This window comes from Zychaea mexicana (genome assembly GCF_025766255.1).
Source record: "Zychaea mexicana strain RSA 1403 chromosome Unknown BDB00scaffold_49, whole genome shotgun sequence".
Taxonomy (NCBI): Eukaryota; Fungi; Mucoromycota; class Mucoromycetes; order Mucorales; family Lichtheimiaceae; genus Zychaea; species Zychaea mexicana.
Genome location: NW_026516712.1, coordinates 59,460 through 79,152, shown reverse-complemented (window position 1 = coordinate 79,152; position 19,693 = coordinate 59,460). Strand labels below are relative to the sequence as shown.

At 42.0% G+C, this 19,693-nt stretch overlaps 4 protein-coding genes across 4 annotated transcripts; 1 reads left to right on the top strand and 3 right to left on the bottom strand.

Annotated features, from left to right (window-relative positions):
* Window positions 1–43: 43 nt before the first annotated feature.
* BDB00DRAFT_958466 (uncharacterized protein) lies at window positions 44–1,797 on the bottom strand. The gene is made up of 2 exons (XM_053129681.1): window positions 1,278–1,797; window positions 44–1,172 (listed from the first exon to the last, which is right to left on the bottom strand). The coding sequence occupies exons 1-2, from the start codon at window positions 1,386–1,388 to the stop codon at window positions 66–68; spliced, it is 1,218 nt and encodes a 405-aa protein (XP_052978522.1). The 5' UTR covers window positions 1,389–1,797; the 3' UTR covers window positions 44–65.
* Window positions 1,798–2,016: 219 nt separating this feature from the next.
* Window positions 2,017–5,238, bottom strand: BDB00DRAFT_765768 (uncharacterized protein; the record flags this gene model as incomplete). Its single annotated transcript, XM_053119539.1, has 2 exons — window positions 2,017–4,784; window positions 4,875–5,238. 2 exons carry the CDS (start codon window positions 5,236–5,238, stop codon window positions 2,017–2,019), a joined length of 3,132 nt encoding a protein of 1,043 aa, XP_052978521.1.
* Window positions 5,239–7,167: 1,929 nt separating this feature from the next.
* Window positions 7,168–11,169, bottom strand: BDB00DRAFT_929811 (uncharacterized protein). Its single transcript, XM_053128980.1, has 10 exons — window positions 10,940–11,169; window positions 10,545–10,844; window positions 10,045–10,436; window positions 9,765–9,972; window positions 9,628–9,643; window positions 8,521–9,547; window positions 8,277–8,417; window positions 8,125–8,210; window positions 7,966–8,063; window positions 7,168–7,862 (listed from the first exon to the last, which is right to left on the bottom strand). The coding sequence occupies exons 1-10, from the start codon at window positions 11,025–11,027 to the stop codon at window positions 7,297–7,299; spliced, it is 2,922 nt and encodes a 973-aa protein (XP_052978520.1). The 5' UTR covers window positions 11,028–11,169; the 3' UTR covers window positions 7,168–7,296.
* Window positions 11,170–17,483: 6,314 nt separating this feature from the next.
* Window positions 17,484–18,028, top strand: BDB00DRAFT_765733 (uncharacterized protein; the record flags this gene model as incomplete). Its single annotated transcript, XM_053119536.1, has 2 exons — window positions 17,484–17,602; window positions 17,683–18,028. Coding segments are annotated over 2 exons (465 nt in total), but the record flags the coding sequence as incomplete, so codon positions are not given.
* Window positions 18,029–19,693: the final 1,665 nt, after the last annotated feature.

The following is a 19,693-nucleotide window of genomic DNA, read 5'->3' as shown; positions in this document are numbered from 1 at the left end:
AGTGATGGATCAATATAATATACGGTTCTTTTTCTTTAAATGTGTGGGCTTTGCTTCTTAATTTTCTACTGCTGTGCACACTGGACACCCGGACCCCCTTGACCTTCTTCGTCTTCATCGACATCCATGAATTGCTGCTGGTTACTAGCTCTGGATTGTTGTTGTTCGTTTGCATCTTGCATAGTAACTTCCTCGGGATGTTTATCACCGTATGGCGGTAGGCTGCTTCGGGGTGGCAAAATGGATTCCAATCTGGCAATAGTGTCGGGATCGGTCCAATTGGGCGGTGGGAAGTCGATCGTGAACTTGACGACCATGTTGCCCTTGTCGTGGTGGCGATATGTGGGCATGCCTTCGTGCTCGATGACCTTGACCTGGCCTGACCGGATTGCCTCACCGGGCTGGATCGTGACAACAAGGACACGATCATCCAAATGGGGTATTGAAAATCGACCTCCAGCAAGCGCCGTAAGTAAATCGATCTTAGCTTCATAAACAAGATCGTCCCCTTTTCGTACAAAGTGTGGATGAGGCTTCTGGTTGAGCACAACCACGATATCGCCAGCTTCAATGCCAGGTGTCTGGTCACCTTCACCTGCAAATGTGATCTTTTGTCCATCGCGCATGCCTTTGTCAATATGCACCTCAAACACTTTACGGTCGTCGACAACTTTTTTGCCATTGCACGTCTTGCACTTGTTCTTTTCATCAATGATTTCTCCTTGGCCACGACACTCTGCACACGGCTGCTGGACTTGTTGGACCATGGGACCCATTTGTCGCATCGAGACTGTAAAACCATTACCCTTGCACTTTCCACACACTTTGACTGCGCCTTCTTTGCCACCACGGCCATCACAGTCTTTGCATATGACGTGCTTTTGCACAGCGATCTTGCTGGTTCGGCCATTGTAAAAGTCTTCCAAGGACACTTTCATATGGTGCACCATATCACGTCCTCGTCGTGGACCCGATCGGCCACCTTGGCCTTGGCCAAATAGACCACCCCCAAACAGCTGTGAAAAGAGATCGTTTGCATCCATAGTGTCGCCCATGCCGGCACCGCTCAGGCCTTCTTCACCAAACTGATCGTACATCCGTCGCTTATCGGGGTCGGATAAGACTTCGTAAGCGTGTGAGATTTCTTTAAACTTGTCGCCTGCATCCGGGTTCTATGTATTGTAGTTTCGTTTTTGCTCGTTTTATGAGTATGCGTTTTGAAAAGCGGTTGCGTGTGGTATGTACATGTACGTCGCGATTCTTTTTTTCAGGTATACCTTGTCTGGGTGGTATTTCAATGCAAGCTTACGATAGGCTTTCTTCAGCTCACTCTCTGAGGCTTTCGGGTCGACGCCCAAACTGTCGTAATACTTTGTTTCTCGAGCCATGGGTGTAGGGAGAGAGGGAGAAAAAGAGGAAAAAGAAGCGACCCGGATATTTGGTTGTTGTGATTGGATGGAGGAGGGGTGTTAGTTTCTGATTAATATTTTCCGCCGAAACATTTCACTTAGAAGATCAATGCAGCACATCCAGAGCATAAATTTTATGTAATCCGCCGACAATGGTTCATTGCAGCCTTTCTAGACATTTCCAACTCATAACCCCAACTATGTAGCACTTAATGCGCTTTCATATGACTTCACTCATTATCATCATTTTTAATTGCTCCTCTCTAAACCCAGCAATCAGAACAGTTGCCATGAATGCGTATCACGTACCAATACATTATCGGCTTTTCTAGCAGACTTGATCCATTAGTCATTAATCTCATGCATACGAATATAGCAAAGAATTTTTTTAATAACAAGTATTGATTAAGGAGCACATATGAAATTGAGAGAGCATATAATAAAACAGGGCAAAAGAAAAATGGTATACTAATGAGGAACAGGGCTTAGTAAAATACATATAAGAAGTTGACGATAAATATATACAAATGGTGGTGTGGAGTGAGTGAAAGAGGATTATATAAATTCTAATTTTCGTTGGTGTATCAAAATGATGATCGCTGATTACTTATTCTAGCACCAAGTCGGCAACGGCAGCCACGACTTTCTCCGGGAAATCGCGCTTGACCATCATATCGAGTACTCCCTTGGCTTTGGTAATCAGATCGTTATCAAGAAAAGCACGAACCATGGCTTCATATGTGCTGGGCTCACGAACAACAACGTATTTTTCGTTGCTATTCGATGACCGCAGCAATCGATTGTCCGACATGGCTGCAAACAGGGCCTCGGCTTTGTCTAACATTCCCTTTTGGCCGTATCCGCGGATGAACAAGTTCTCGATATAGGGCGAGCAGCTCTTCCGGATGTTCTGGAGCATTTCATGGTATAGTTCTTCAGCACGCTCCATTTTGTCGTTGCTGATCAGTGTATCGAGCATGGCTTGGTACACAGCTTCATCGGGAACAACCTTGGCCTTGTTCATTTCGGCAAACACCTGCTCGGCGCTCTTGACATCCCGTTGGAGCGATCCGTACGAGTAAATCAATGTGGCATAGTGGGTAGCTTGAGGACGAATCCTGTCCCGCTTTTCCATATCACTGAGCATGCGATGAGCTGTAGGCATGTCATAAGGTGCGATAGTCGAGTAGGCTTCCATAAGGAGCTTGTATGTGTGTGCAGAGGGCTTGATACGGCGACGACGCATTTCCATGATATATTCTAGAGCTCGCTCGCGACTTGGTTGCTGACGCACATAGAACTGAATCATGTTGTTGAAAGGACCCACACGCGGCTGATACGATGGCGCCGACAACATTTCGCCGAACAAACGCCGGGCTTGCAATTCGGATCCAGCACGAACGCAAGCAGAAATGATAGCACCGTATGTGATACAATTGGGCACGATCTTGAACTGCTGCATCTCGTCAAACAGACGCAGAGCGGGCTCAAGCTTGCGGGCCTTGGCGAGCTTAGAGATAACCACATTGTAGAAGAATGTCGTAGGCTTGACATTGTGGCGCTTGGCTTCATCGTAAATGGTCAACGCATCGGTGGCTTCGTCCGTGGCACACTTGGCGCTTCCGAGCAATAACGATGCATAGGCGTTGCCGTCGGGGAAAAAGCCGATCTGCTTGATCTGATCATAGTACTGCTTGGCAGGCACCATGTCGCCTTGTTGTGCGTACACAATGAGTATACTATTCATCACCAAGTATTTAGCTCGGGCATCGTCATCCTTGAACGCCTCCATGGACAGCTGGAACAGGCGCAAAGCAGCATCCAAATGACCTTGTTTGCCAATCAAAGCTATAGCGTCTCGCGCGGGTTCCGGCAATGGCGTCAAACCACGTTTCAAAATTTGCTGTTCCAGGACCCTGAGTGCCTCGTCCGCATGACCCCGCATCGCCGCCTTAAGTACTTGGTTTGACAGTGTCTCGGATTCGTCCGTGGTTGCCACCGCTGCCTTCCACTTGGTCTCGGCTTCGACAAACTTGAGTTGCTGGAGACGCGCCAGAACACGTGCAAACTGATGAGCAGGTGGAGTGAATTGACGATTCTCGAGAAGATCGATTACTACGTCGCCGAGGCAGAATTCGGCAGGTAGCATCAATGCAGCTTCGACCAAGGGGGCGTAATCCACATCATCGTCTTCATGTGGATCGGTTTGATGGATTTGCTCTTTGTTGTCGTTACTCCAGCACTCGACCAGAGCACTCGCCAAAGTGGTAGGGAATCCAAGTGGTCCGACCACCACACGCACCAGGGCCAATGCTTGCACCAACGGCGCACCTTGCATAATCTTGAGCACCGTTTGTAGCAGCAGTGAGGATCCTTTGATGATGGTGCGAGGTGACATGGCTTGTAACACGGCGGACAGGGCATCGGTCGCTTCGGGCACACCAGAGAAAAACAGTACCACGCGCGTACTAAGTATCGGATCTGGTTCTAATCCTGCTTTGTGCATGTCCTTGATCACCTCCACTGCCTGATGTCCGTGCGCGTGCGCAATGCATAACAATGCATAGTTAGCCAAATTGCCGTAAGCCTTGGCAATATCCGTCTTGACCAATTGTGCATAAATTTCGGACGCCGGCTGCCAACGGCCAGATTGACAGTAGGCGGAAAGGATAGGACCATAGCTGCTTGCATCTGCGACCGGCAAGTCTGCATTGTTCTGGAGCTTGTCAATGATTTCCCTGGCCCGTTCCATGTCACCTTGCGCGCAGTAATGTCGAATGATCGAGTTGTATGGAATCACTGTAACCTTGACGCCATCGCTGACCATGTCCTTTTCCAGCACTTGCAATGCCTTGTCCAATTGGCCGCACTTGAGATAGGCATCCACCAATGCATTGTATACGTACGATGCGTCATGCTGGCCCAAGGTGTGTTTGAGAGCGGTATAGTGACCAAACGTATCCAATGCAGACTGAATCTGACCGGCACGGCCCATCAAGTTGATCAGTGCAGCATAGGTGGCGGAATTCGGTTGAGCATGTGGCGAATGTTGCAGCTGGTCGTACACGAATTGTGCATCTACGGTGTTACCATAGTGTGACAAAACGCGTAACAATTGATTGTAAATTTCGACCTCGAATTCCTCGTGCACGCGTTGTTCGGCAGCCGTTCGAAACAACTCTAGAGCGCGTCCCAAGTTGCCTTCGGCTTCCAGCTGGCCAATATCATCCATACCAATACCAGTGCGTGCGGACTGTCGTTTAAGCATCGCAACTGTCTTTTGAACTTCGACATCCCGCTTACATAACACGCGGAGCAAGACCGTGTATGTGTAACCACTGGGCGGAATGTGTGCTCGGATCATTTCGTCGTAAACTGAAACAGAAAGAGTTAAATTTGCTGTTCAGTTTGCATTCTGTGCTTAATATATATATATATGTTATATATATGTAGAATATAACATACTTTTGAGAATACTGGTCAACGGCGCTCCTTCTCGACGCAAATTGGCATGTGCGTCGAGAACTAGATTATAGGTATGATGTGTCAATAAAATTTGCTGTTTCTTCATAGTGCAGAATTCGGACATGACCGCCTTTAGGTTGCCTTCACGTTTTGCTGCCAGGATTCGACCATTGGCTTCAAGTGTAGCAGCCATAGAGTGATGATGTGGCGATCCGATAGGTGATGGTGGAGGAGTGGGTAGATCGGCTGCTGGTTTCTCATTTTGTTGCTGCTCTTCATGTTCAGAATGATGACTGTGTTTGTATGATGATTCGCAGTTGGAGTTGGAATATGATGATGTAGATAATGGTGTTGAATGCTGCATGGTATATATATATATTAAGTGGGACTAGTAAGTAATAAAAGGCAGGAGTATGCGTATGAGAAGAGAAAGAGATGAAAAGGACGCGAAAGTAACCTTTTTATACATGAATTTATATAATGGAAAGAGATTTGCTTATTATGTTATCAGATCTTTGTTTCTCCGCCAGGGATCTGATAAAATCTTTTTTTTTGCTGTTGGAGATTTGTTGTTAAGAAGATATTAGGGAGCTGGGCGAGTTCCATACAATCAGATTTCATATTAAGGGTTCGTTATTTATGGCGTGAACGCTCAACGTTGATCAACTAGACCAAGCGTAAATCTTTGATGTCATTTGGATACTGTGGCGAAACCTTTTTTCTTCTTCTCTTTAAAAAGTTATCAGATCATCATCGTGATTAAAAAGCAGTACAGTACTAATACAGCAAACGCGTTTTGTAGTACTGTTTCAATTTGTTCATGGCCCCCTCTTTCTCTCTCCCTTACGCTCTCGTTACGTATCTGCTCCATTCGGACCATACTCGTACGTTGTTGGTATTTTGTTTTATTCTACATATTAAAGGATGGTGGAGACAAAGGGAATCTCAGGATACCTCACGCGATTAAATTTACATTTTGTGTAGCAGAAGATCTAGATGATGCATTTCCCCACGTATTAGACGATAAGATGCAGGGTTTTTGTTTTCTGGAGATATAAGAGAAACAAAGATCTGATTTCTATATTTTGGTGTCTACAACAATACAACCTTGTCGTCAAAGGCGGGGGCCGCGAATGAAATCTCTGCATTGAATTATAGGGCGGGCTGGAGACATTGAGCGAAGCAAAATCCAAGAAAAGCCCGAAATGATCTGATAACTTCTGGTATAATCTTATATCATGTTTGTTGGATATAATGGCACACACATATCTGATCTCTTTCTCTCTTTCTTAGTAAGCGGATGGTGAAGAAGATGAGGGTGCTCTATACACTCTACAATACTTGTTGCGTATGAACAAAAAAACAGGCACTCTTTCATATGATACATATACGCTAGCGTGTTCAATATTTCTAGTTTTTCTTGTTGACTTTTTTCTCTTGATAATCACTAATTAGCATTCAAAGAAACGTATTCAACACCTCTTCATATTGTAGCAATATCAGTAAGCAGTTTTGAAGGATGAAACCATCATGCAAAATGGACACACTCAAAGGGAAAAGTACGTATCATTTTAATGCATTATTTGCCTTTGGTCTACGCTGCTCGCCCACACCCGAAAAGCAGGGTATCTTATGTGATGTGAGTGGAGCGGTGGTACAAGCAAAAGGAGTATATCATTTCCTTAATGATCGTAACACAAGCACTATCATATACAGCGATCTTCTCGCCGCTTCCCCGCTAAATCTTGGAATTTCATCCGATGGTTAGAATGATCGTGATGCCTATCTTCCACCCGCACATTTTAATCTAAGGTCATTATGGTTGAAGGGAGTCTTTAATTAACATTACTGGTTATAATTAATACTAAGTTTTCTCTACTAGTGTCCTGTCGCCAAAAAGATTAGGTCTGCAACGTTGGCAATATCGAGAACTTGATACTCTTTCTGTGGATCGATTCATATAAAGTAGATAGATTGATCTCTGATAAATCAATCACGTGAGCGATGCCGCAGTTTCGATTATGGCCTTCACCGCAAGATGTTACTGCTGTATACAGCAATAGAGAAGGGAAGACTCCATCGTCATCAGCACAATCGTCAGTTTACTGGTGCAGCTACTAATAGCAGCATGAGCCCCATGTTCGTTCAATGTATTTCGGCTATGCGTAGACAACTAGTCATCTTCTTCATCTTCTATATATGCTTATGCATTTCCTGAATAATTCTTTAACTATGACGTGCCTCACCATTCAGCTATCATGATAGTAGAGGTAGCAGCATTATATATAGGTAGCAGAAATGTATTGCCTCCATTCGGTTTTAGTTATTAAAAGTTAATACGGGGATAAGAATATGATATACAATGCAGAAGACATAATAAACATGGATAGTATTATTATTTTTAGTGAGGTTCTCTTGCTTTTCACATGAATCCAGTTGTGAATGCAACAGTTGCAGCCGCACCAGCTGCTGCTCCTGCAGCATTTCCTGTGCCATTTCCTCCACCTGATGCTGCACCACCTGATGTGGTTGGGCCACGGACAGCGCCTTCAGCATTTTGACGCCTCATATGCAAACGATTTGCTGCGGAACCTTTGGAACCTCCTGAAGACTGATTATCGTCATCATCAGCATCGTCGTCATCGTCATTGATGTTGATGTTGTACTTGTCGGATACATCTTGATGTTCCTTGTTACTTTCGAATGGCTGCGATGGTAGCACATAGCTGATTTCAAGTCGTTCGCATTCTTCCTTGAGCTCCATCATAAAGTTATTATGACGCAACCAACGACCTCCTGGATCCTGCCAGTTTCGCGTATGCTCAAAGTAGAAGGACATGGTCAGTCGGTTCTGGTTTTCAAATGTTAAAATATTGGCGGATGTCGAGTTGACCCGGTACAACGCAGGATATTGGTTGGCCCATTGCTGCATGTGTTCTCGAAGACGGTGGATCTTCCAGGACGGTGTGGTAAATGCAATATGAATTTCTAATAATTGCAGTAAATGCATCGAAGTTGTGATTGTTTCATGGATTAACTTGAATTGTGATGATAGTAGTCATAAACAAAAAGAGTAAGCCACTTTACTTACGGAGAGATTCGCCCATGGGGCCAGTACGTCGTACATTGATGATATATTGTGTTGAAAGCACAGAATTTTTGGCGTAAACAATAGAGCCATCCCAATTTCTATCGTTTCGAGAATATTTTAGATATGCATGTCTGGCTAGAATGCTATAAGAAAACTTACATAAAGGTTGAGACAAGAAGGCCGACACGATCGACTACCCAGTTTTCTGGACCAATAAGGACGCGATCTCCAGCGTCAAACGGATGCTAAAGACAGATACGTATGAATTAGGCCTTACGGGATACCAATGCAATAAAAGAGAGTGAACCTACCGTGACAAAAATGAAAATGATCGATTCAAAGGCGTCTTTTGCGCTATTACCAAACACGAAACTGGCCGCAATGAAGGCACTCCATAAGGGCATTAGATCTGTACCGACATTCACACCGAAAGCGGCACAAACAACGATCAACTGAAGATTATCGTTATTGTGTACAGAATTTTAAGGTTCAGCTTTCTTTTGTTTTCTTTGTAACCTGTAAATACAGCCAGTGTGCATGCATAAATACACTTACCCAGATAAGCGTAAAAATGACGATCAAAATAATATCAAGTTTTCCCGTAGCTTGGGAAAGATCGCGCATCGAAGTCGCTAGGTTCTTGCGTTCCCGGTAAATTCTAACACACGTGGAACGCAATTCGGCTTTGCTGATGGTGCCATTGCCATCACGGTCAAACATCCGGAAAGCGTCTGCGGCTTCTTGATTTGTACGAAAATAAGGATAGAAATCCACTTCTGTAATGTCTTCGCGCCCCGACGTGCCAACTATATTGTGATAAATCTTTTTCGCCAGAGCTTTCGCCTGGTGCGATCGTCCATGATGTGCTTGAGGCGGCTGGTTCTTCTTTTTCATAAACGCCTTTTTGTCATTGATGTTTTTGGTGATAGTGGATGCCCAAGTGCTGCTGCGCGAGAATCCTGGACGAGGTGTGGTGGTGCCAGATCGAGGAGGGCTTAAAGTTGGAGGAGAAGCAGCATCCTGGTTATGAAATTCTCTTTCCAGATGGTGCTGCTGCTGCTTATTATCTGACTTGCTGACATCTCGTAAATGGCGTGTCAAGTTTTTGAAAAAATCATTAGACGAGCCTCTTCGTTGATCTTTAAAATTAGGACGTTGTCCTTGTTGCCGCTCCGGCATCACATTTTCGGCCTCTGCGATCACTTCACGATGCTTCTCGTCGTCAGCTCCCTCATATCGATCATCGACTGGAGGTATAGCGATCAATGTATCCATCTTTTCGGAAGAAGGAAAATGTACTCCAGCAGCTCGCGCTGCATTGTTGTTGCTGCTGGCGTGTTCGTCAGGACGCATGATTGACTGAGTCTTGCTGCCATCCTGTTGTTGTTGCCCTTGTTGTTGCTTGCCATCATCCATCGTTGCATTTCGGCTGGGTTTGCTGGACGATTTGTCCTGCTTATTCCGCCGAATCCGTTTTAAGATGAATTCTTGGGGCATCTTGCGCTTTGTCGTGCTTTTCTTGAGCTTGTCTAAAATCTTCAGCGCATGATCATTTTCGTCGATACGCGAGCCATATGCTTTCCTAAATTAGGCCAAGTTAATATGTAAGTTTCGTAAGTTCTGACTATGCTTGTGAGTGTGTGAGAAAGTAGAAATTCTTACTTGTGGAAAGAGGTCACTAAAGAAGTTTAGCTAAGTTAGTGCTCATTGGTTCCTTTTTCCTTAATTCAGTTCTACACGCACACACACTCTTATTCTCTCCACTTCCGCATACCCCAAAAAAAGTTAAACAGCATTACCAATCAATTGCAGGAGAAATTTTTCAATAAAAAGCAGAAGCGCCAAAAAGAAAACGCATTCCCAAATATTGAATAGGACATTCACGTAGTTCGGCGGGCCTGCTTGTTCCGCCGGTAGTGCGATTTGGTCCCGAATAAATGCCCAGGAGCCCCAATTCCATGCCGAAATCATCAAAAACTTGATGTAGAGTCGTAAGGCCATGTAGTACTATTTGAGGTGGGACTTAGCAATCTTGGTGTTCTTTAAAACGTCTCTCCCCTCTAGTCAATCACTACTTACAGCCAAGCGCATACGTAATACTTCGGTAGACTGCGGTCTCAAGATGCCTACAAGACGTTTGATAGCCCAAGGCACGAGCTCCACTACCACTTGCAGCAGCATGCTTAAGCACCACATGAACGCCGCCCAAGTAAACCAGAGCTGCAGGTTATATGACACCATGGACACGTTGTCTCGGTAAACAACAAAGACCGCCACATCCACAGCAATGAAGATAAGCGCCACCAGGATAAGAAGCGACCATGCAATATACGATGAGTTGCGTGATAAGCACAAAATGATCCCCGATTGCTTCTTGCGCTTGTTCTTGTCTACTATTTCGTCTTCATCCTCTTCATCGCCTCCTGCCCAGTCGAATTGATCATCAGCGTAATTTGTTACCAGCCCTTTGCCTATAAAAATTATACCAAAAACAGTACATGTCAATAAAAGAATATAACTTTCAGATCTGATGACGATTTATGGTGTGTTCAGAATACTGAATCCTTTTATTTAATTACCTGCCAGTGCTTCTAACGGGATTTCGTCGGGCGGAATCGAACCGTGCAACGTTGCCGATTCATCATCGGTAGAATATCGCGTGCCTGGTTCGTCTGTGTCGTTGGACGTAAACGGTGGGCGATGCTGCTGCTGCTGTTGCTGTTGCTGTTGCTGTTGCTGTTGCTGTTGCTGTTGCTGTTGCTGTTGTTGTTGTTGTTGTTGTTCTTGTTGTTGTGGTGGAGGAGATGGCAGTAGTGCGTTACCGTTCTGGGTTTTGCTTTCTGTATCGGATGAGCTACTGGAGCTTTGTCGACGCCCAGCTAAAAGAAAGTAATAATAATGAAGGGATCGTCTTTCAATTAATAAGAGAGGGGGAACGTGCGTGTACGTGTTTCAGAAGAGAAAAAAAACTTACGTCCATCTGACCAAGGACTATCAGCCGCGGTGTTGCTAGTTGGAGCGGTTTGATCTGCTCCCTCTGATCCGCCATAGGGTCCAGTCATAATAGTTATGCTGCAATAATCAAGAAGGCTGAAGGGGAGGTGGAGGAAGTTAGTCTAAACAAGCAAAAATTTAAGAAGAAGGAAGAGCAAGGGAAGGGGCCGAGAGAGAAAGAGTTAAAACGACAAAAACGAGTACAGGTCCGTGGTAACACCACCCAGACATGGCCCGTGCCAATCAAACGCTACGATTGACAAGAGGTTTCACTATTTTTGTCTTGCTTGGCAACATCGCACACTTTTGGTTAGTCAATAAGGAAATTGCGTTGTTTCGACTGGACGAACGGACACCTATTCCAGGTGAGAAGATAGGAGGTGACGGTAACTTTATACAATCCACTTTACTATGTATACTATCATGCTGCATCACCCACAAACCAGTCGAGCCATCATCATCGTTCAATAGGGGATGCAGAAACCCGAAGAGTTTTTTTTTCGTAATGTGCAGACGTTACCGTTAGCTCGACTGCAGGGCCGTGATGATGATCTGCAGATCTGTCAAAGTCTCTCGATTATTTCTGCGTAGGTGCTGTGCATATGGTTTTTACCAGGTTTTCCTTTATTTAGTTTCCTGGAACACGTTTTGAGGTGCACACAGCGCTTTGCTGTATACAATAAGCTATATCTTAGCTTTAGTCGAGCGGTTTAGTTGGTGTTGCACATAGCAACAAATAGTATGTAGATCACTTGGGTATTGGATTTTTCCTGTAACATGGCGGACTATTCTTATTCAACTTGGCGGCCAATAATTTTTTTGTTGGCGGGTAAGAATCGTTTCATTGGCGGGTTATATATTTTACTTTATGGCGCCTGTGAATTTAACGCTTGGCGGACGTTTTAAAACAATCACAGCGGCCATACCAAAAATTATGCACCTCACTTGTTTTCCACCAATATAAAAGTTCAACTTTATATTTAAAAAAAGAAAAACTGACGAAAAGCAGACACCGAAGGGAAGAAAGGCAAAGAGATGCAGAGGGATTACTCTTGCATTACTGTTGATTTGTGGGGGTAGTGGTACCAATGTAATGCTTCAGCTCTGTCAAAAATGTGAGTCAGAAAAAATTACAAACTGAAACCTCTTGCGACTGGAAGTAAACTGTGACGTAATTTTTAACGTTAAATCGAGTGGGATGCTGCGTGTTCAAATATTCCCTCTCATCTAAAATATGTTGCTTAGGGAATCCACTTGTTTGCACCGCATTCATATGGTAGTTCTTTGATTGAAAGAAGGACGTCCCGAGTGAAAGTATGAGAAAGCATGAATTGCATTGCAGCCATGTGGAATCTTATGAGTAGCGATGGCATGAACGACGTTGTGCGGGTGTTCACTGAGCTGGGTATGTTTGATCGTTGTGCTAGCAAAAGGATGCTTGTAACTTACTTTTTCTTTTTACGCCGTTGCTAACTTAACGTATGAAAAACCCGTTTTCTCACTGGCCTTCAAAAATGTTGGAAGATAGACCTGTCTGTGATTTTGTATTTGTAAATTCTGAAATGGATCCTTTCCCCTTACATTTTATATGTGCTAATCTCATAGTATTAAACATATCTGTATGTGTCATTGCGGGCACTTCATCTTCAACCTGGGTGATTAATCTCAAGCGTTTTCGGCAAAATGAACAGAATGGGCTATATGTAGACCATCTCAACCAGGATTGTCTATCACAGATGCGTTTTTATCGACGATGGCCGGCTCAATCTTTATATCAAAAGAAATTCTGGACAATCCGAATGATGAAGGTATTTGTAAGAGTGGCGATTCCAAAGCATCATGACATGACTTATTGCTATGATTTTGCGTACTATTACGAGCGAAGGTATGGTTCACCTTGTCATGAAGTTCCAACAGGCTATTAGGTAGGCGAGAGCTAAGATGACTACGTACCTAACGGTGAGGGCAACAAATGCTCAAGAGGCAATCTTGAGGAGTCGCAAGTACAGAGTCTTATAGCTAATTGTGATATTGGGCATCAGCTCTTAACCTTGTCGAGTTGTTTTCGTCAAAATTGAGGCGTTTAGCTCTCACTGCTGAGGATGTATTGACAAGTTGCATTACATATGAAATAGAGTATACGTAAATAGCTACCCAGCGGACTGTTATGGATAAATTGAGCATTTAAAGTCATTCTTCGAGAGGTCCATTGGTATACGTAGTCTTTTCTTAACTAATCGATTATTTAATATATTTATTTTATCTAAATATATACATCTTGAAAGTGATTGTGGCAAATACTTGACGTCATCTGTTATTCTGCATGATATTGCCAAGTGTGTTATTCGAATATATCAATATGAAAATGGCCTCCTGTCGTATTTGGCATAAGCATATGGGGCATAAGTCGTTACACGAAATACTAGGTGTGGTGAACCAACCATATTGACATGGCAGATCCAAACATTCGTCTTAAACATAAATTGATCGGTCGGACATCATCATTAGCAGTACTTACACAGTAAATCTTCTAAACGGTCTGATATTACACCGTATGAGCGAAGATACATATGACAGGACAGAAACATGGATAAACCATTGCGGCGATAATGCATCGTAGCGGCTATCCAAGATGTAGGCAGGTCTACATCATACAACATGAAGGAAAGACCCCTGTACGCCCTCTATCAATTCTACCAGTTCTTAACAACTGCGACACTATTCACTTCACCATTGCCATTCCAATAAAGATATCACGGAACTTACTTTTGTTTTTGTCCATCTTCAGCCAACCACACCCTCGACCCTATTTTCCCCCAAGGAGACGCTGATCCGTCCGCTTTGTCTCATCTATCTCAGATGCAGCTTCACATCGCCGAGTCGAAAGCTGCTCTTACTCGCAATTCGAATCCTTCAACATCGATCCTACGGTTACACCATTGCCTACCATGCGACGACAAAAAGACACCCACAAGGTGACCTTACCTCTTATCCCTACGATCATTGCTCGCCGTCGTCATACCCGTCCTCACATCTTTAGCAATGATGGTCCTACCGCAGCTCAACATTGGATCGATAAATGCGTCTATATTTGTGAATGCCTCGCTTTCAATGAGGAAGATCGTTTGGCCGAACTTAACATTGCACTCGAAGAACCCGCTATCAAATGGTAGGGTACGTATATACCAAACTCTGAGATATCAACCATGCTTACCGAGCTACCGTTTATTCTTCTTGGGAACGCGCTGTTTTCGGTATTGGGATCCCCAGATCTCGTCCACCCAATATCTCCCGACGTCAGCCCTTCCCATATCCACAGCATACTGTTGAGTCTTACCACTACCTACAAAGTTTTAGTATCGTTCGATCAAGGCCCTTTGAAGTTACGGCTTCTGGAGATTCGAAGGCTGTCACGCCCATCGACGAGGCTTGGCGAAAACTCGAAGCGATTATCAAGTCGGTCTTCAATGTTTCCAAGATTAAGTCCGTATATGACAAACACAGTATTGTCTTTGTCGACTGGGTTATAATCAGAGATGACAAGACGGCCTCTATCTTGGGCAAGATCAAATCGGGATACACGCCGACTGTCTCAGCTTACGAAGAGAGGTTAAAGAAAAAGAAAAAATGCCAAGGAAGCTCGGATTCGAAAGCAACGGCGAGCAATCCTGGTCTTGATGTCGATGATTTAGAGGACAAGGTCAGCGTGCTTGACAGTGAGTTGGATCAGTAAAGGATTCGTCACAGCGACTCAGAAAGATGTTTGCTTCTGCAAGGAAGCAGTACGAGAAAGCCAAGGAGGGTGTCAAGAAGACCAAAGGAAAAGTCGAAAAGAAGCACAGTCTGACACTAAAAAATGCAGTACGAGAACGGCGCATTTCCTGGCACGCTTTGATCTCCATGCAAAAAAATCAAAAAGATTTACGGAAAGAGAAGCACAACTTACAGAATGTAAGTATTAACGCCATATACATCTTTTGCATCGATAAACCGACACTTTTATGTATTAGCGCATCAACGAGCTGATAAAAGCTACTCCTGCAACGCCAAGCACTCATGAGGGTACGTTAACGAGTCGATTAATGATAGTTCCGTGGAGGATACTGGGGAATCTGCTGCCGTTACCATGGAGGCGCAGCTTGCAGAGCACAAAACATTCCCTGCACACGACCGTGTCGGCTGTGAAGACGATAGCCACTATTTGAGCCTAGTCAATCTGGACCAAGACAAGCTCGTTTTCTGCTATAGATAATATGGCCACGTTGTGATGGATCAAACGACAGAATAAAGCAATTTAGTCAAGACAGCTTTACTTCACAGTGTGATGGTGGACCTACTTGGACAAATTTCCATGATGTGCGGTGATTTAATTTTGTATTGGATACGCGAGGTCAGACCAAAAACTCCTTACGCATAAACCTGCTTTGCTCACGAATTGTCACCTTGGTTACCGTCTGATCTATACCATGACAACCACAATCCCCACGGACAGTACATGTTTTTTAGAGCTAAAGGTTGGTTTCAGCTTGAAATTTTTTTTGACCATTCTATTTGACACTCACATTTTTGACAGAGCTGATGCAATTCATTGATACCACGAAAAAACCAACATTGGATGGCTTTGTTGCAAAGTATTCTGGATCCATTGCTCAATTTTCTGCAGTGACCGGCGCAACAAGTCCTGTAACATTATACAACTTATGGCGGAGCAGATTCATCTTACAAGTCCGTAATTCGAGACCGACACTATCTCTCAAGTTTGTATCCCTTCTTGCCGCATGCTTGTATGCTGCAGATTACACGTTGATCCAGTTTGTTGATATCATGATATGCTTTCTTTTCCAACTCTAGACCTAGCAAGTATAACCAAGCGACCTGGACTCCGTTATACACAGAGACCAATGAACTGGTAATGTTGACAGTGAGGGTTAACTATTAATATAGTGATTAAAAAAATTTAATAAATTTTTTATAATCTATAATTTCTTTTTATATATCAAAAAACAAAAACAAATTATTTTTTTTTTCTTTAAGTCCTTGAAAATATAAATCTTTGATTTATATTTAGCGACTAAAAGGAGCTATAAACTGGGGGTTTATCCCCCTTTAAGTCTTTTTATTAAATAAAAAAAGAATTTATTCTTTTTAGTGAAACGAAGTTTCACTCTTTTTAATAAATTAAAAAGTAAGAAGCAAGGCTTCGCCTCAAAAATTGTAAATTTTTGATTTAAAAAAAGACTTGAAGGGTCTAAAGACCCGAAAAGTATTAGCTTCGCTAAAATAAAATAAATTTTATTTTTTAGACTTAAAGAAAAAAAAATAAAATAATTATTTTTGTTTTTGTTATTATTATTATTAAATATGGAAATATAAAAATATAATTCTAGAATTTAATTTTTAATATTTCTCAAATGAGATAAGAAAACATAATAATTTTTTACAATCTAGTGATTGAAAAAATTTTATAGTTTTCAAAAATATTTATTAATAATGTTTATTCTTCAGTGACACTTCAAGTGTAATGCAGACTACTGTGGATCGCTGTTACTAATATTGAAGTACGTTTTGCACAGCGCACCACAGCCCAAAGATTTTGGATCGAGTCATACAGAACATTAGGTGCCAGTAGCTCAGCAGCAGGCACAGCTGTGTCAAATGTACTTCGGGGAAGTGAAACTTCAACTTTTCGTGGTGATGCAAACCCTTTGGTTTCTCATGACTATTCTGGTGAGCCGTCTCTTGCTGAAAATGATCCCGAATCAGATAATGATAAAGTGATCAAAGTCTTTCTAAAATACGTAAGCTGAAAAAAAGCGATGTGCGACATGACAAAGTAGGAGTGTGTATGACTTATGAGCACTTTTTAATAGACCAATGGAGTCATGCCCAACGAAATGGAAAAAGACTTTTTAACTGTAATCAGCAACAAGAACGATACAGTCTCTGATAAACTGCTTGGGATCGCTGCAAAGAATCTGCTCATCGAGAGCGGCTGGGACAACGACACGGAAATTTGCACAAAGTATTATTTTTGTACTTGTGTTTTGGAACGATACAGGAAACAGCTAACTATATCGTGGGACTTATTTATATAGACTTGCCCTGTCAAGCATTTGTAACTTCATAGCACCAAGAATATCTGAAATCTTCCAAAAGTCATTTACAGCACAAGAGGTTAATCACCTTAAAAACGCTGAAAACCCTACTCTCCGTGGATTATCCGATGCCTGCCTTGAAATCTTTAGGGAAATCATCAAGAGGTAATGGAAAATGAAATCCATGAAAAGGCTTGGATATGTACTCATGTGTGATTTTTACACCAACAATTGTTAAATAGCATGAACATTGATGCCATCCTCACAGAGATCCATACTTTACAAGCAAAATATGCCAGAAATCGAAGCTCGGACATGTATATCATGCTTGGAATCCTGCAATCTGTGTAAGTAAAATAAAATAGTAGATATTAGCAGCATGAATGTTTGGAATTATTGAGTATCTAACTAAACATTTTGTCTTAATTTAGTGTTGAACAATTTGACGACTGGCGTCATGACAACAGTGAAAGTGAAACCACCGTGTACCGAAGATTCGTTGTTCTGCTGGACAAGCTGTTACGGAACACTAGTATTATGTTGCAAGAGTAAGAGTTTAAGAAGACCATAGTGTGCTTCAGCGACAAAAATTGGAACTTCTAGGCTGATTTTGTTCTTTGTTTGATAGCGGCGAAAATGCATCCAATGCAACCAAGGACGCAATGATTCTGCTTCAATCTCTGACTAGCTCGATCACAACCACCAACGAAAGAACTGAAATGAGCATGTATGGCAGGAAGATTGATCTTCTAGCTATCACGAAATCAAGGGAGCAAAATGTGGAGCTCACGTCGAGCGAATGGAAGCGTGAAGGGGTATCAGAATCAATTTCATTGAAACAACAGTGCAAGAGTATTCGTACAAACGCTGCTATCCTATCGAAATTGATGCTGATTGGTGATCTAGGGCACCTTGTAGCAATGGATTGGCTTGGTAAGTACAAAAGTATCTCTTCATTTAAATTATCATGGTAATAGTTTCTAATGAAGTGAATGATTCGCCATAGGAACATCTGGTTACGGATATTCTTGAAAGTTTGTGAAAAAGTCATTCGTCGCTCAAACGATCAGTTGTCTGGTAATCCCAAAGCAAGCTTCTGAGCTAGGCGGTTTTGAACAAACACTTGACTTCATGTTTAAGTAGAGGGTAATTCAAGGATACCAGGAAACATGTCAACTTGTGTCACTAATTTTTGTTTATATTGTGTGTTTTAGAACTTTCTACTGGCAACGGCGAAACAAGTTGGAGAACAAATGATGAGAAATAATGAAAGCGTGCGCGGGATCGTGGACTTACCACCGAGGAGAAGCAGATACACTGAATTGCCACCGAACATCATAATCACACCTGGAAAAAAGCGCGGTTTTGATCAGGTCGATGAGTGAGCATGAGGTTAAAGCACATTTGTACACATTTATATCACACAGCTTCACCCATCACATCTATATCCCCAAAAGTATATCTCTTTATGTAGTATCAAAAAACATCAACATCAAGTTCATGTAAATAACAGAAGGAACGAATGTTTTGACTACCTTTTTCTGAACATCGAGCTACCATCAGCTATGTACCAAAATACGCATATAGGACGTGATTTTAAAGCCAACATTATGTATTAGAATGAACAATACGACGAAAAAGTGTGGTTTATTTTAATGACCAATGAACGCTGTGCTCCGAAATCTTGGTTACAAGCGTTCTTTGGTAAGTTATACAAAATATATAAAGTTATATAAAAATTTTTTTTTTTGATTTTTCATAAAACACTTTTTTTCTTTTTCTTTATCAAAATGTTTAAATCAAATGAAACACTATTTCGAACACTTTACGACGATGAACAAGCTATAATCTATTTACAAAAGCAAGGACTTATAAAACCTTTTATTTGTAAAAAATGCGAAAAACCATTATCTATTAGAAAATATTATCAAAGATATCGATTTTATTGTTATCCAGATAATATTAGAAAAGGTGTATTTGCCGAAACATTATTTGAAAAAACAAATCTACGACCAATACAAATAGTAGAACTATTACGGCAATGGATGATTGGTATGTATCTTTTATAATATAACATATATAATATTAATTTGTTTTTTATATAGATCCTTCTCCTATAAAAGTGTCTCTACAAATGGGAATCGATGATGAAACAGTTACACGATTATATTCAAAAATATGCTTTGCGATAAAAACATGGATCCTTAACAATCAGGTGTTATGGAAAAATGTAATTGGTGGACAAGATGAAATTGTTGAAATCGACGAATGCTGTTTTGGCAAAACAAAAATTACTACTGCAAAGCATAAACGATACAGAAAACATATGTGGATATTAGGCCGTTATCAAAGAAATTCAAATCTGTTCTTTTTGGTGCCTGTTCAAAATCGAAAAATGTCAACATTATTACCAATAATCAAGGATCAAGTTTATCAAGGAACAACTATAATCACTGATGGCTTACGATCTTATACAAGCTTAAATAAGATGGGATATATTCATAAAGCAGTTGATCATTCAAAATATTTTGTGGATCCAAATGATTCAACAATACATACTAACAGTATGGAAGGTTTTTGGATGCATTTAAGAAAACATATGCCCAATATAAAAAAAGATTCTGAGCTATATACATTGT